At 43.7% G+C, this 14,408-nt stretch overlaps 1 protein-coding gene across 3 annotated transcripts in view; it reads left to right on the forward strand.

Annotated features, from left to right (window-relative positions):
- SLC2A12 (solute carrier family 2 member 12) overlaps window positions 1–14,408 on the forward strand; it is a 65,367-nt gene that overhangs the window by 11,948 nt on the left and 39,011 nt on the right. For 2 of the 3 annotated variants that reach the window (XR_007725057.1, XM_050787988.1), the window contains exon 2: window positions 11,309–12,649. Coding sequence is in view for 1 of the 3 variants with exons in the window: in XM_050787988.1 (XP_050643945.1) it covers window positions 11,309–12,649 (1,341 nt within the window). In the remaining 2 variants the exon portion in view is untranslated. Of the gene's footprint in view, window positions 1–11,308; window positions 14,327–14,408 lie in introns of all 3 variants that reach the window. The other variant, XR_007725058.1, reaches the window with a different exon arrangement.

A 14,408-nucleotide genomic window follows, 5' to 3' on the forward strand; every position in this document is an offset into this window, starting at 1 on the left:
CCCATGGATGTGGTTGTGAGGGAACATAATTCCCAGAGCTGCGGCAGCCACCTTACACATATGGTGGCAAACCAGGGGACAACAGACAACCCTTTGAGGAAACGGGAACAGAAGGATGAGTACAGTGTGAGTCCTTGGAGATACCAAACCCAACCTGGTCTTTTAGTTAATTAAACAATAAATGCCACTATGATGGAAGCTTCTGTTTTTCAGGGCTTGGGGTTCTTGCAGTCTGTGTTAGCCTGTTTTACATTGCTATAAAGAAATACCTGCGGCCCGACGTGGTGGCTCACACCTGTAAGCCCAGCACTTTGGGAGGCTGAGGTGGGAGGATCACTTGAGCTCTGGAGTTCGAGACTAGCCTGGGCAACATGACGAAACCCCATCTCTATCAAAAATACAAAAAATTGGCCAGGTGTGATGGTGTGCTCCTTTAGTCCCAGCTACTTGGGAGGCTGAGGTGGGAGGATCACTTGAGCCTATGAGGTGTGGAGGTGGCAGTGAGCTGAGATTGTGCCACCGCACTCCAGCCTGGGTGAGAGAGTGAGATCCTGTCTCAAAAACAAAAACAAAACAACAACAACAAAAAAACCTGAGACTGGGTAATTTATTTTTTAAAAAGAGGCTTTACTGGCTTACCGCTCTGCAGGTTATTCAGGAAGCATAGCGGTATCTGCTTCTGGGGAGGCCTTGAGAAGCCTCCAATCATGGCAGAAGGCAAACGGGGAGCAGGTACATCACACGGTGAAAACAGGAGTGAGAGAGAGAGTGTGGGGTGGGGGGAGAGAAGCCACACACTTTTAAACCACCAGATCTTACCTGAATTCAGAGTCAGAGCTCACTTATCACCAAGAAGATGGCCCAAGCCATTCATAAGGACCCCCATGACCCAAACACTTCCCACCAGGCCCCACCTCCAACATCCAGGATTAGAATTCGACATGAGATTTAGTGGGTATATACATTAAAACAATATCACAGTCTTGGAATGGGACATCAATTGCGATAAAAAAAAACAAACAAACTATGTCACAGTCAAAAATATCATAATTGATTTGGGGGCCAGGTGAAAAGAATGCAGCAAATCTAGTTATTGCCAAGTATGTTTCAAATACAGAGGAAAAGGGTGCATTCTAATATTTCTATTTATAGGAAACATAAATAAATTATGGAAAGCATATGATTTCTGTTCTCAATATAATTTTTTAAAATAGACTCTGTGGCAAAAGATGTAAACCACGTCTGATGATAAGAATAAACTGAGGTGAAGATAGAGCTTGCTGAGAACTGAGATGCAAATAGATCCATGATGTGTAGAGTGGAAGGGAATGAAACTGCAACAGCAGAATCATCATCTGAAATCTGTGATGTGGAGGATGAATATGAGATGCTCTTCCGGATGCAGATAAAAAGGATGAGAAGACAAAGATGAAAGAGGAAATGAATATATTAAACTAACATATAAATAATTATGCCTAAACAAATAGAACAAAAATACTTGAGGAAATCTTTTCTGAATGGATAAAGAACTCAACAAGTAGCAGAAACATTTAGAAGAAAATGCACCAGACTTATCCTGGTGAAAGTTTTGAATTGAAGAAGGGAAGAAAGGAGGCCGGGTGCAGTAGCTCACGCCTGTAATCCCAGCACTTTGTGAGGCCAACGTGGGTGGATCTCCTGAGGTCAGGAGTTCAAGACCAGCCTGGTCAACATGGAGAAACCCTGTCTCTACTGAAAGTATGAAAATTAGCCAGCTGTGGTGATAGGTGCCTGTAATCCCAGCTACTCAAAAGGCTGAGGCAGGAGAATCGCTTGAACCCAGGGGCAGAGGTTGCAGTGAGCTGGGATCACGCCACTGTACTCCCTGGGTGAAAGAGCAAGAATCTGTCAAGGAAAAGAAAAGAAAAGAAAAGAAGAGAGGATAAAAGGAAGAGCAGAAAGAAGCCAGGCGCGGTGGCTCACGTCTGTAATCCCAGCACTTTGGGAGGCCGTGGCGGGTGGATCACTTGAGGCCAGGTGTTCAAGATCATCCTTGCCAACATGGAGAAGCCCCGTCTCTATGAAAAATACAAAAATAGGGGGCATGGTGGCCCACACCTGTAATCCCAGCTATTTGGGTGGCTGAGACAGGAAAATCGCTTGAACCTGGGAGGCAGAGGTTGTAGTGAGCCGAGATCACACCACTACACTCCAGCCTGGGCGCCAGAGAGAGACTCCGTCTCAATAAAAAAAAAAAAAGGAAAAAGCAGAAAGAAAAAGAATGAAAGTCATACACATACACATAATCAGGCAGAAAAAGTGAACCACAAGTCAAAGCACAGGGGAGTACTAACATGCAAATTTAAACACTGCCTCCTCTTAATACTTCCTCAGCCAATAGGAGTGGAAGAATATGAGAGTTTCAGGAAAGGATGTCTGTAAAATTGCCACTAAATCAAATCCGTGTTTGGAAAACTAACAAAGAAAGATAGCAACATTTCTATATTTTTTTCCATAGAAAATTCAAATAATAATAGATGTTAAGAGAGGCCAAAATTCCTGTTGGTCTGAGTTTCACTGTGTGCTGAGGAGAGGATCAGGGTGCAGGGGAGGGATGGGAGATAGTAGCTAGATAAGCCTTGTACCCAGTATCTGTCACTACAGGGGTGGCCACGCAGGGCTCAAGGCCAAGGAGCAGCATGTTGGACATTTGGTGGGCTGGAAACACCACACCAGCACTCACCCTGGGACGTGCCCTCTGGGAGGTTATAGGAGGTGAGCTTTCTGCTAAGCTCCTGCATCTCCTTCCAGGGGCATCCTGTAACCTCTACTGAGCACTGGCCCCCATGATACAGACATTCCTGCTCCCAACATGCTCCCAGTCTAAGGCAGGATACAAACCTAATGAAATATAATCCAGGGTGCTGTAAGACCTTGGACGTAAAGGCAAGAGAGAGAAGGGAGATTAAAGCTAACCTGGCCAGGTGCAGTGGCTCACGCCTGTAATCCCAACACTTTGGGATGCCGAGGCAGGCAGGCAGATCACGAGGTCAGGAGATTGAGAACATCCTGGCCAACATGGTGAAATCCCATCTCTACTAAAAATACAAAAATTACCCAGGTGTGGTGGCACACGCCTATAGTCCCAGCTACTCTGGAGGCTGAGGCAGGAGAATCGCTTGAACCTGGGAGGCGGAGGTTGCAGTGAGCTGAGATCGTGCCACTGCACTCCGGCCTGGTGACAGAGCCAGACTCCGCCTAAAAAAAAAAAAAAAGCTAACCCAAGAGGGTAAGCCTATGGAGGAGGGAATATTTGAGCTGGCCCTTTAAAAATGAATCAGGGGCGGCCCAGGCAGGAGAATCAGTTGAACCTGGGAGGCAGAGGTTGCAGTGAGCAGAGATCACACCACTGCACTCCAGCCTGGGTAACAGAGTGAGACTCCTCAAACAAACAAACAAAAAAAATTGAATCGGGTTTCCTTGGGCTGTGAAGGAAGGCGAAGGACCCTGTGGTGAGGGGAATAGCATGAGTCTCAGCACAAAGCTGGGAAAGAGCACAGAAGATTCTGGAAACAGCTAGTGGTGCAGATGGGCTGGAGTGGTGGTACCTGGAGGATGTTGTGAAACCTGAAGACCTGGTCCACTGAAACAGAGCTGCTAAACACTCTGTCTGAACAACTGGAGAACAATTCCATGCATAGGGCTGAAGTTTAATAAAATATAAATATAGTTGTGACAATAAAACACTTTATGGTCCTTGAAATGGTGCTATATCAGCTAGCTAAACATAGTGCTAAAACCTTCATAGAAATGCTAACGGATTGCTATTCAATTGCTAAATATTTATGTGAAGATAAAGTTCTAGATGCTAACCATTATATAACACTACAGATTAACCACAGTCTGTTGATACAACTGTGGGGAGTAGAGGTGTAAGGATCAGTATTCTAGAGTGTTGTTTTCATTCATTCATTCACTTGGCAAACATTGAGTGTTCACTTTGTGCCAGAAGGCTAGGGTGAAAGGACAGGTCTCAGCAAGGCAGGGTTCTTGCCTTCAAGGAACTTCCAGTCTAATAGTGAAGACAAGCAGGTCAATCAAAGAGTGCCTTAAAATGAGATGGACTCTGAACACACATTCTATGCACAGTGGGTGCACATAGGCTGGGGGCAAAGTAACGCTGAGGACTGAGGAGCGGGCTTCAGAGGTGAGATGAGGTGCTAGTAGAGATGACTATTGGAAGATGAGTTGGGATCAAAGGCATTCAGGGAGAAAGAGCAGAGGAAGGGCAAGCCGTAGACGCAAGGCCATTTTTGGACAACTGCAAGTTTTTCTTGAACAAAATATGAAGTGGGGGTGGGGGAGTCTTTTAAATTTGTGAAGTATTCACAGTTGGTCAAGCTACATAATTACCTGGCTGCCTGCCAAAGAAAGAAAAAGAAAACACCTGTGTATGCATGCTTTTCAGCTGGCTGTAGGATTTAGTCAGCTGGCAAGTGTTTATTGCGTGCCCATTATGTCCATATGCAAAAAAAGGCATATGGGGAAGAAAGACACGAAGAAAGCAGGCAGAAATTCAAATATTGTGAAAAATGGATTGTTTTGTGTTGAGTGCCAGCTACAGTTGTGGTTTCATCTGACTCACTGTGACCAGCAGACAATGCAGCTATTGTGGTGGTGGCTGGCGCTGCAGTCTCGTGGCGCCCTTGGTGCTCTTGCGCTGCAGGTCTCAGCACCTGTTTGCATAAAGCTGTTGATTGAATCACAGCTTTGATAGGAATGGTTTTACTTTATCAGCTTAATAAAGAATTGTCATTGCATCAAAAGGCAAACTGGAGATCTTCCTCCTACTGCTGCTGCTGTACTTCTAGCAAAGCAGTGTGGAGTCAGAAAGGTGTGATGCTGTTCCTCGTTCATCAAGGGTCACAGCTAACACTCCTATCACAGCAGACAGAGTGACAAGAGAAAAGCATAACAAATTTAGTTAATCAAAGTTTGATGTGACATGGGAGGCTTTCAAAATGAAGATCTAAAGACTCAGGGAAAAATATCTGATTTTATGCTTAAGTTTGATGAAGAAAGGATGGGTGTGTAGAAATGTGATTGAATAAAAGGATATGAGTTAATAGTAATAAACTGACAGAGAAACCCAGCAAGGCCTGCCCAGATTATTTTGGGCCTCACTGTGTGGCGTTTCTTCCTCCTGGGCAGAGGGCAGGACTCCCATGAAATAAGGTTTTCAAGGGAAAAGGGAGAGAGTGACCTTTCTAGGTTTTGCGATTTGCTTTGGGGCAGAGTGGTTCTGGTTTCTGTGACCCACCTTGGGGAAAGAAATTCTGCTTTCCATGACTTGCTTCAGGGGAAAATGGGCGAGGGTCAGAAAGACCTTGTTTCTGGCTGAAATCCTACAGCCAGCTGAAAAGCATGCACACACAGGGTTGTTTTTTTTTTTTTGGCAGGCATCCAGAGGCCTTTCCTATGTTCCTATGTCTAGTTCAAAGTACTCAGCACACCAAGGTGCCATACTTTGGGGTATCTTGTTCTGAGCCCCAACAGTAGGAAGAAGACAGGATAGGCATAACCAAACCACCTGTGGGTACCACTTACAAGTCCCCAGGTAGTTTCCACTTCTGTGATGTCCACAGAAAGCCAAGAATTCCCCATGGCACTCTTTGGGAGACCTGGGATGTAAAGGAAGGGCCCCTGTGAAGCAAAGCCATGAGCAAAATGGCCGGGAATGCTCTACTTCATCATTATTAAGGGCAGACTGGCCTCAGAGCTGGGTATTTTTTGGAAAAGCATTAATTATGAATCCTCATCTTCCTCTGTCCTTCAGCACTGGCAACTTCTCAGTCCATGCGGCTGCCCAAACTCTCACCTCTGTGTGTAGACAAACACAAATGCCACCTTCCTGCCAGTGCTTCAACCTACATTCTGATCTCTCGCTTCCTGTTCACTGCCAGATTTCTTAGAAAAAGGTGTCTCTACTTTCCAGCATCCATAGGACAGCATCTTGTTCTTCTTGTCATCGCTAATCAACACACAGGAAAAACCCACTCCTTATGCCTCTCTTCATTGTTATTCCATGGTAAAATAGCACCAGGAAAACTTCCTATGGTGGAAGTCTTGAGGTATCAAAGCCACAATCTCAGAAGCACTAAGGACTAGCCTTATACGGTGAATTAGAATTCAAAATCCCGGATGGGCAGGCTGAGGATCAAACAGCAGTCCTAAGTATCAGTAGGAGGGGAACGGGGAAAGCTAGTTTGGGGCAGTATCCCTTAAAGCATACAATAGGGAAGATATTAAAATTCAGACGACTGAGACCATAGCTAAATTCTGTAGCGTATAGCTCCATGTTGGTAAGCCCTCCACGTGGGACTAGGGTTCTAGAATGATCTTGTGCAAAGTTTTAACCTCTTAAAGGCAAATTGCCCAGAGATAGGAAGGTAGAATAGAAAGATGGACAGCAAGCAACAGATATATGTCATCATATAGAAAATTGAAAAAGGTTTTTATGATTCATATAAAAATAATTCTTTAATGTCGCTGCAGAATTATACTCCATGGGTTTCAAGGGGAATGTTGACAAACTGGGATGGCTTCCAGACCCTTTGCACATATTCCCATTTGTCAGTGTGCTATGAGTCCTGGCCCGAGAAACCAGGCAAATGATCTAAGTCCAGAAAGCAGCAGCAGGGATTGGTTGCCTCTTCTGTCAGGAGCTCTTTTCTCCAGACAGAGAAGCCAGCACTTAGCAAACCACTTCAGACTCTCTAAGGTAGGAAAATGGAGCACAAAAGGAAGGGACTCTTGCATCTCAAGGCATCTTTCTCATTGTAGGGACACAGTATTTTCCATCTAATGAAAGAGGAAAACAAGAAAGGAAAAGGAGAAGTGCAGGGTGGCAAGGACAATCTTCTGCTATTAAAGCAGTTACAGCATTGACTTCCCTGTGTCCTTAACTCCACAGCCCCAGGTGCCCTCTGTCACACTACACGCCCTTCCCAGGTCCCTCACTCAGTCTGGCCTCCCAAGTGGTCCATTCTCCAAATTCACTTATTTCTCCAATCAGAATGTCAGAGACCAATCATCAATTGCCAAAACACACACACTAATCAACACAGCAAACATAGATAAAATGAACAATGACAAGTGGAGATAAGAATAATACAATATTCTTATCCAAATGTGGAGATTTGACCTAATTCTCCTTGTGGTAGAGGCATTCGTTGTTGAGGATTTTAAGATCACATGGGAAAAAGAATATGGAAACCGTGGACATGAATGAACCTATAAGAGAGTACTTTAAAGTCATTTTGCATGCCAAAAAAGTCACATAAAATTAGTAAATAATAGGTAATAAAGGTATCACCAGAATGTTAAGTTTTTTGGCCCCATTATACTTGGAACACAATGAAAAGTCATAACTGTGACCCACAAGGCCTTACTTGAAGTGCCCCGTCTGTACTTGTCCAAATTCACTTTAAGCCCTTTCTGTCCTACCTCTCCAGGCTCATGATGTGCCCCACATGTTATATGCTGGCCATCTGACAGTTCCTACAACATAATGAGAACTTTCCTGTCCTAAGGGCTTGGAAATTGCTTTCTCCTGGGCCTTAAATACTCTTCCCTCTGCTACTTTTTTGTTTTGTTTTGTTTCTATTTTGACAAGTTGCAAACATATAACAAACATCTGTGTTTTTTTTTTTTTTTTTTTTTTTTTTTTTTTTTTGAGACGGAGTCTCGCTCTGTCGCCCAAGCTGGAGTGCAGTGGCCGGATCTCAGCTCACTGCAAGCTCCGCCGCCCGAGTTTACACCATTCTCCTGCCTCAGCCTCCCGAGTAGCTGGGACTACAGGCGCCTGCCACCTCGCCCGGCTAGTTTTTTGTATTTTTTAGTAGAGACGGGGTTTCACCGTGTTAGCCAGGATGGTCTCGATCTCCTGACCTCGTGATCCGCCCGTCTCGGCCTCCCAAAGTGCTGGGATTACAGGCTTGAGCCACCGCGCCCGGCCAAACATCTGTGTTTCTACCACCAAAAATTTATATATATATATATATATCAGTGAAACAGAACAAATGTGGTATCAGAGCCATAATCTCAGAAGCACTAAGGACCAGCCTTATACAGTGAATTAGAATTCAAAACCCCAAATGGGCAGGCTGAGGATCAAACACTAGTCCTAAGTATCATAGTAAGGGAAGTGGAAAAGCTAGTTTGGGGCAGTATCCCTTAAAGCATATAATAGGGAAAATATTAAAATTCAGACAACTGAGACCATAGCTAAATTCTGTAGCATATAACTCCATGTTGGTATATATGCTATATATATAGCAGTGAAACAGACCAAATATGTATATGTGTGTGTATATATATGTGTGTGTGTGTGTGTGTGTGTGTGTGTGTATTTCACCCTGTACCCAGGTAAATGCCTGCCATGTAACGGTGCCAAATATTTTGTTTTCTGATTAGCTAAATTGCTGATTTAACTTCAATTTACTAGATTTTGTTCAAAATGCTCATAAATTTGCTTTATTTCTTGTGGATTATCGCACCTTTATTTGCTCCTCCATCTAAATATTCAGTGCTTTTATTCCCCTTATTTTTGGGGCTGCCAAATTCCTATTTCCTATCAGGATCCTACAGATGGAAAATACCTTGAGTATTTGTGATAGAGTTTTAGATCACCTCACCTTTATTTGACCTGCTTATTTCACTAGAGCTGAATACCATTTTTTTTTTTATTATACTTTAAGTTCTAGGGTACATGTGCACAACGTGCATGTTTGTTACATATGTATACATGTGCCCTGTTGGCGTGCTGCACCCACCAACTTGTCATCTACATTAGGGATATCTCCCAATACTACCCCTCCCTCCTCCCCGCTCCCCACAATAGGCCCCAGTGTGTGATGTTCCCCCTCCTGCGTCCAAGTGATCTCATTGTTCAATTCCCACCTATGAGTGAGAACATGCAGTGTTTGGTTTACTGTTCTCCCCCAACGCCAAAAAGGCAGCCTTAGCTCAGCCTATGAAAACTGTGTGCCGAAGCACATTTCTAACATTTGAGTTACCCCTCAGTTCTGATTCTCCTCCATCTCTTTTGCTGGCGCTACTTTTCTAAATATTGGCGTTGCCTAGGTCCCAGTCTTGATCCTGCTTCTCCTTTTCTCCTATTCTATCTTCCTAAGTGATCTCACCCATTCCTGTGGCTTTAAATACCAGATGTGTGCCGCTGGTTTCCAAATACATATGTCCAGGCTTGACCTATCTTTAAGCTCCAAATCTGTATACCCAATCCCCTACTTAACATTTTTATCTGAATGTCTTACAGGTAAAATAAATAAACCATTTTACTAAGTCCAAAATGAAATTTTTTTATTTTTGCCCCTCCTCTTATCACCACTCACAACCAGGTCTATTCCTAATCTTCCCTGTGTCGGTACGTTGCGCTACACAGTATATAGCACAATGCCTTCTACATCTTTCAATGGGTGTTGGCCCCATATAGTACTGTATTGAGTATATAGAATATTGTAAATCACCCACCCAACTGCTCAAGCCACAGAGCCATCCTGGGTTCTGACCCACTTCTTACCCTCCATCTCCAATTCTTGAACAAGTGTAATGGTTTTTTTTTGTTTTTTGTTTTTTTCGTGAGATGGAGTCTTGCTCTGTTGCCCAGGCTAAGTGCAGTGGCACGATCTCAGCTCACTGCAGCCTCGGCCTCCTGGGATCAAGTGATTCTCCTGCCTCAGCCTCCCAAGTAGCTGGGACTACAGGCATGCACCATCATGCCCAGCTAATTTTTGTACTTTTAGTAGAGACGGGGTTTTGCCATGTTGGCTGGTCTTGTCTCGAACACCTGACCTCAGGTGATCCACCCACCTCAGCCTCCCAAAGAGCTGGGATTATAGGCGTGAGCCACCACACCCGGCCTTGAACAAGTGTAGTGGTTTTTAGCTCCAAAATAAGTCTTGGAATCTGCCTACTTATCTCCAGTTCCACTCTTAACACCCGAGTCTAAGCTACCATTATCTCTTGTCCAAACCAAGGCAACAAACTCCTCCCTGCTGCCAGTCTTGCCAGTCTTGCCTTTTGAAGAACTAATCTCTACATTGCAGGGAAGGTGGTCTTTATAAATAAGAAACCGATAGCATCAATGCCCTCTACACCTCTCAATGGGTGTTGGCCCCATTATACTTGAAACACAATGAAAAGTCATCACTGGGACTGACAAGGCCCTACTTAAAGTGCCGCCTCTGTACTTATCCAAATTCATTTTAAGCCCTTTCTGTCCTACCTCTCCAGGCTCGCGATGTGGCCCACATGTCATATGCTGGCCATCTGACAGTTCCTACAACATAATGAGAACTTTCCTGTCCTAAGGCCTTGGAAATTGCTTTCTCCTGGGCCTGAAATACTCTTCCCTCTGCTACTTTTTTGTTGTTTTGTTTCTATTTTGAGAAGTTGCAAACATATAACAAACATCTGTGTTCCTACCACCAAAAATCAATAGTTACTAACTTTTTGACATTTTTCCTTGGATTTGAACATTAACAAAAAAACAATATAAAGGTAAAGTCTCCTTGTTCTGCCTGTGTTCCATCCCCCTTTCTCCTTACTCAGAATGAGTAAGGGATATTGTTGGTTCCTTACACTACATACATTTCTTCCTTCCTTCTGTTTAGCAAAACCTTGATTTTGTTAAGGCATTCACACACTGCCCACTCCCACCTCCACCCTCTGCCCCAACACCCTCATGTGTTCAGCAGAGCCATTTGCAGCACGATTGTGGCCCAGGGGATAAGAGGGCAAGTTTCCTGGAGGCTGTGTTTCATTTTGACCCAGGCTATCCAGCAGGGAGCCTGTAGCACTTTTAGAGGCTCCTATTCTCTCTCTCCTGCCCTCAAAGATTTGCCTTTAGAGAACGGGGATGGGACCAGAAGAGTCAGGCTCTTTGAATTTCTGATCCACTGCCAAGGCATGAACAAAATGATATTCTTGTTTGTTCGGTCTTCACCGTGTGTCAACTTCTTATCTCAACATCGCTGTCTGATCTAAACCAAAAACATCAACATCATAAATAGAAGGCAACTGGACTTCCTACATGTCTCCATGCCTCTCCTCCCAAAAAAGAAAGAAAAATGATTTCTCCTTCTATATCAAATCATTTTTTGGTTAGTGTATTATTTTATCACAATTGTGTGCGTGTTTAAGCTCAGTGCTGTGAAAGACTTCTACAAGGTTAAATCTCCTCCCCAACACAAAATGTTTAAAATCTCAACTGAGAACTGACCTCCCTGTCTCTTCTCTCTGCTTGTAGGTTGCGGCATGTTTACCTTCCTGTCATCTGTCACTGCCGCTGTCAGTGGCCTCCTGGTGGGTTATGAACTTGGGATCATCTCTGGGGCTCTTCTTCAGATCAAAACCTTATTAACCCTGAGCTGCCATGAGCAGGAAATGGTTGTGAGCTCCCTCCTCATTGGAGCCCTCCTCGCCTCACTCACCGGAGGGGTCCTGATAGACAGGTATGGAAGAAGGACCGCAATCATCTTGTCATCCTGCCTGCTTGGACTCGGAAGCTTAGTCTTGATCCTCAGTTTATCCTACACGGTTCTTATAGTGGGACGCATTGCCATAGGGGTCTCCATCTCCCTCTCCTCCATTGCCACTTGTGTTTACATCGCAGAGATTGCTCCTCAACACAGAAGAGGCCTTCTTGTGTCACTGAATGAGCTGATGATTGTCATCGGCATTCTTTCTGCTTATATTTCAAATTACGCATTTGCCAATGTTTTCCATGGCTGGAAGTACATGTTTGGTCTTGTGATTCCCTTGGGAATTTTGCAAGCAATTGCAATGTATTTTCTTCCTCCAAGCCCTCGGTTTCTGGTGATGAAAGGACAAGAGGGAGCTGCTAGCAAGGTTCTTGGAAGGTTAAGAGCACTCTCAGATACAACTGAGGAACTCACTGTGATCAAATCATCCTTGAAAGATGAATATCAGTATAGTTTTTGGGATCTGTTTCGTTCAAAAGACAACATGCGGACCCGAATAATGATAGGACTAACACTGGTATTTTTTGTACAAATCACTGGCCAGCCAAACATATTGTTCTATGCATCAACTGTTTTGAAGTCAGTTGGATTTCAAAGCAATGAGGCAGCAAGCCTCGCCTCCACTGGGGTTGGAGTCGTCAAAGTCATTAGCACCATCCCCGCCACTCTTCTTGTAGACCATGTCGGCAGCAAAACATTCCTCTGCATTGGCTCCTCTGTGATGGCAGCTTCGTTGGTGACCATGGGCATCGTAAATCTCAACATCCACATGAACTTCACCAATATCTGCAGAAGCCACAATTCTATCAACCAGTCCTTGGATGAGTCTGTGATTTATGGACCAGGAAACCTGTCAGCCAGCAACAATACTCTCAGAGACCACTTTAAAGGAATTGCTTCCCATAGCAGAAGCTCACTCATGCCCCTGAGAAATGATGTGGATAAGAGAGGGGAGACGACCTCAGCATCCTTGCTAAATGCTGTATTAAGCCACACTGAATACCAGATAGTCACAGACCCTGGGGACGTCCCAGCTTTTTTGAAATGGCTGTCCTTAGCCAGCTTGCTTGTTTATGTTGCTGCTTTTTCAATTGGTCTAGGACCAAGTAAGTACTTTATTCTTTATTCCTTCCCTCTCTCCCCCGTGAATATTAATGTATTGCTTTTGACCAGTCAGAGCATCCTACTACTATAGCACCTCATGCATATAAGTGCTAGAAGGAAGACAAGGATAACATTGGTCATCTGATGTTCCTTCTAATGCAGATGGTATGCTTGGCTTATATCTGCTTCTGAAAAGTACAGGGCTAGTATTCAACTGAAAGATAAGTTTCCCATTATCTGTCACATGAGGATACTTTAATTCCCATTAATTGAGGATGAACCAGACCTGGAAACATATTTATTGCCCAAGGGAATTACATTGCTTTATGAAAGCAAAATTTGCTTTCGTAAAATGGTGTAACGTTTTCCTCCATATCATCTCTGAGTTTCTTCCTATGTAGAAGAAAAAAATCAAGTGTTTAGATTTTCTTAAAGACACAATAGTGGGTGCATTCCAGTGATCGTAAAGAAGGAGGACATTATGAGTTGAGAAGGAGAATGCATTATTATTATTATTATTATTATTATTATTATTGAGTACATCTTATTCAGTAGAGTAGCCTCCCGTGGCACTTTACTCTTGTCCATTAAACAGAAGCATGAAAGTCTAGTTGCTATCATTCAACATAATACAAACAATTTACAAGGACATAGCTATGAGGTTGTTTTATTTTATGTAACTAGTCTGCTCTAATGACAAAGTATAATCACCTCTCTTGGGCAAACTTTTTACAGATGGATTTATTAGAATAGGCTGTTTGTTGCAGTTATCTTGTCTATTCACCTTACATCTAAAGCCTGAATGTCTCTGTAGGGAGGCTGTGAAGGGTCTTTTGTATACCTCACTAGAAAAAAAAGGAGGACTTAAAAGCTTAAAGGTAGCCTCTATCACCCTACCTCCTACCCCATTCCTCTCTCTCTTTCTCTTTATTCCTCTCCTTCCTTTCTCTTTCTTTCTAAGTCCCTCCCTCTCTATCACAAAGTTGGTTTTGAAACTTGTTGACAAGGATCAAGGAGGCAAACAAATTGACTCAAATAATGGGAAGCATTGGAGGCTTAGGCCAATAAGAAGACATAGGCTGTGCTGAAGAAGGAATTTCGTGGGGAGATGTAGGGCTCTGGTTCCAGGTACTGGACAGGGTTTCTGGAAAGAAAGCCATGTAAGGGGCTTGCTCTAGTCATCCACTGCTAACTCATTAACTATTCATTCAAGCAATATGTATTGAGTGACAAATTTTTTTTCTTCATAACCAAGAACTATGCTAAATATTGGGGAAAGGGTAATGAACAAGACAGACACTATCCCTATCTTCAGGGAGATTGTAGGTGAATGGACTGAGTTATACTCTCTGTATCTGCCTCTTTCTGGTCATCAACCAGCAGGTTTGGCCTGCTTAATCTCAATTAATAACTAGACTTGCACATGGCTGATATGGCCTCTCCTGCTCTAACTCTACCTCCTCATTTTTCAGCTTCTAATCCCACTTTTAAGTGCACTCAGTCTCTAGATATTGATTTGTTCAAATTCCAAAGAGAGAGAGAAGGGTTGGGTGAGATCTGATTGACGCTACTCTTTGCTGTGCCAAGTCAGAGATGGAAGTTCAGGCCTAAAGAGCTGTGGCAAGATTGGATCATGGTCCAAGACATGGAAGACCAAGACATGGCCCTTCCTCTGCACTGTGAGTAGACATATTTCCCCCATAAGACTGCTTGGGCAGATAGAGTAAACATTACAATACCACCAGCCGCTGATGCCTCAGA

Source organism: Macaca thibetana, chromosome 4 (genome assembly GCF_024542745.1).
Source record: "Macaca thibetana thibetana isolate TM-01 chromosome 4, ASM2454274v1, whole genome shotgun sequence".
Classification (NCBI taxonomy): Eukaryota; Metazoa; Chordata; class Mammalia; order Primates; family Cercopithecidae; genus Macaca; species Macaca thibetana.